At 60.1% G+C, this 2126-nt stretch overlaps 1 protein-coding gene across 1 annotated transcript in view; it reads left to right on the forward strand.

The window, feature by feature from the left end:
* LOC104285072 (pollen-specific leucine-rich repeat extensin-like protein 1) overlaps positions 1–907 on the forward strand; it is a 5333-nt gene extending 4426 nt beyond the window's left edge. Inside the window, exons 2-3 of the mRNA XM_009883465.1 lie at positions 71–317; positions 407–907. Coding sequence (XP_009881767.1) covers positions 71–317; positions 407–907 — 748 coding nt within the window. The remainder of the gene's footprint in view (positions 1–70; positions 318–406) is intronic.
* The last annotated feature ends 1219 nt before the right edge of the window (positions 908–2126 follow it).

Here is a 2126-nt window from a genome sequence, read left to right on the forward strand (position 1 = left end):
GTTGGCCACCACCGCGCCCCAAGAACCAGGTGGCCCTCTAGGACTAGAGGAGGCCACCACCGTGCTCCAGGAACCAGGTGGCCCTCAAGGACCAGAGGTGGCCACCACCGCGCCCCAAGAACCAGGTGGCCCTCAAGGACCAGGAACGGCTGTCACCAGACCCCCAGAGCCAGGTGGCCCTCAAGGACAAGAGGTGGCCACCACCGCGCCCCAAGAACCAGGTGGCCCTCAAGGACCAGAGGCGGTTGTCACCAGACCCCCAGAGCCAGGTGGCCCTCAAGGACAAGAGGTGGCCACCACCGCGCCCCAAGAACCAGGTGGCCCTCAAGGACCAGAGGTGGCCACCACTGGAGCGTTGGAGCAGGATGGACCTGGGGGACCAGAGACAATTGTCCCCACACCCCAGGAGCTCGGTGTCCCTCCCGGCCAGGAGGTGACAGTCCCCAAACCCCATGACCCAGATGTCCCCCAAGGACTGGAGATGACCGTCCCCGAGCCCCGAGAGTCAGATGTCCCCCAAGGACCGGGGACAATCGTCACCGTCACTCGGGAGCAGGACGGACCCGGACAACCAGACGTGATTGTCCCCAAACCTCAAGAGTTCGATGTCCACCGAGGATCAGAGACCATCGTCTCCGGACACCGAGACCCGGGTGTCCCTCAAGGAGAGGGGACAATTGTCACCGGCGGTTGGGAGCAGGAGGGACCGGAGATGGTTGTCCCCAAAGCCCAGGAGCTGGACGGCCCCAGAGGACAGGAGACGATGGTCACCGGAGCTGGGGAGCAGGACGCACCCGCGGGACCAGAGGTGATTGTCCCCAAACCCCAAGACCTGCATGTCCCCAAGGGCTGGAGACGATTGTCCCCAAAGCCCAAGACCTCAGTGTCCCCCAAGGACTGGAGATGACCATCCCGGTAGCCCAAGACCTTGGTGGCCCTCAAAGACCATCGATGATTGTCCCCATACCCCAAGACTTTGGTGTCCCTCAAACCCCAAGACCTTGGTGTCACTCAAAGACTGTCGATGACCGTCCCCAACCCCAAGACCTTGGTGGCCCCCAAACCCAAGACCTTGGTGGCCCTCAAAGACCATCGATGACCGTCCCCAACCTCAAGACCTTGGTGGCCCCCAAACACCATGACCTTGGTGGCCCTCAAAGACCATCGATGACCGTCCCCAACCTCAAGACCTTGGTGGCCCCCAAACCCCATGACCTTGGTGGCCCTCAAAGACCATCGATGACCGTCCCCAACCTCAAGACCTTGGTGGCCCCCAAACCCCATGACCTTGGTGGCCCTCAAAGACCATCGATGACCGTCCCCAAAACCCTGACCTTGGTGGCCATCAAACCCCAAGACCCTGGTGCCCCTCAAAGACCATTGATGACCGTCCCCAAAACCCTGACCTTGGTGGCCCTCAAAGACCGTTGACGACCATCCCCAAGTCCAAGACCTTGGTGGCCCTCAAAGATTGTTGATGACTGTCCCCAACCCCAAGACTTCGGTGTCCTCCAAACCCCAAGACCTTGGTGGCCCTCAAAGACCGTTGATGACCGTCCCCAACCCCATGACCTTGATGTCCCTCAAAGACCAAAGATCACTGTCCCCAACCCATGACCTTGGTGTCCCTCAATCCCCACGACCTTGCTGTCCCTCAAAGACCTTTGATGACTGTCCCCAAGTCCAAGACCTTGGTGGCCCTGAAAGACCATCAATGAATGTCCCCAAATCCAAGATCTTGATGTCCTTCAAAGATCATCGATGACTGTACCTATGCCCAAGACCTTGGTGGCCCTCAAAGATTGTTGATGACTGTCCCCAACCCCATGACTTTGGTGTCCCCCAAACCCCACGACCTTGCTGTCCCTCAAAGACCAGGATGACCGTTGCCAACCCCAAGACCTTGGTGGCCCTCAAAGACCATCGATGACCGTCCCCAACCCCCCAGACCTTGGTGGCCCTCAAACCCCAAGACCCTGGTGGCCCCCAAAGACCGTCGATGATAACCAGCCCCCAAACCCAAGACCTTGGTGGCCCTCAAGGACCAGAGATCCCCAAGACCTTGGTGGCCCTCAAAGACCACCGACAACCGGCCCCAACCCCAAGACCTTGGTGGCCCCCAAACC

Source organism: Charadrius vociferus, unplaced genomic scaffold (genome assembly GCF_000708025.1).
Source record: "Charadrius vociferus isolate BGI_N301 unplaced genomic scaffold, ASM70802v2 scaffold2254, whole genome shotgun sequence".
NCBI classification, from domain to species: domain Eukaryota; kingdom Metazoa; phylum Chordata; class Aves; order Charadriiformes; family Charadriidae; genus Charadrius; species Charadrius vociferus.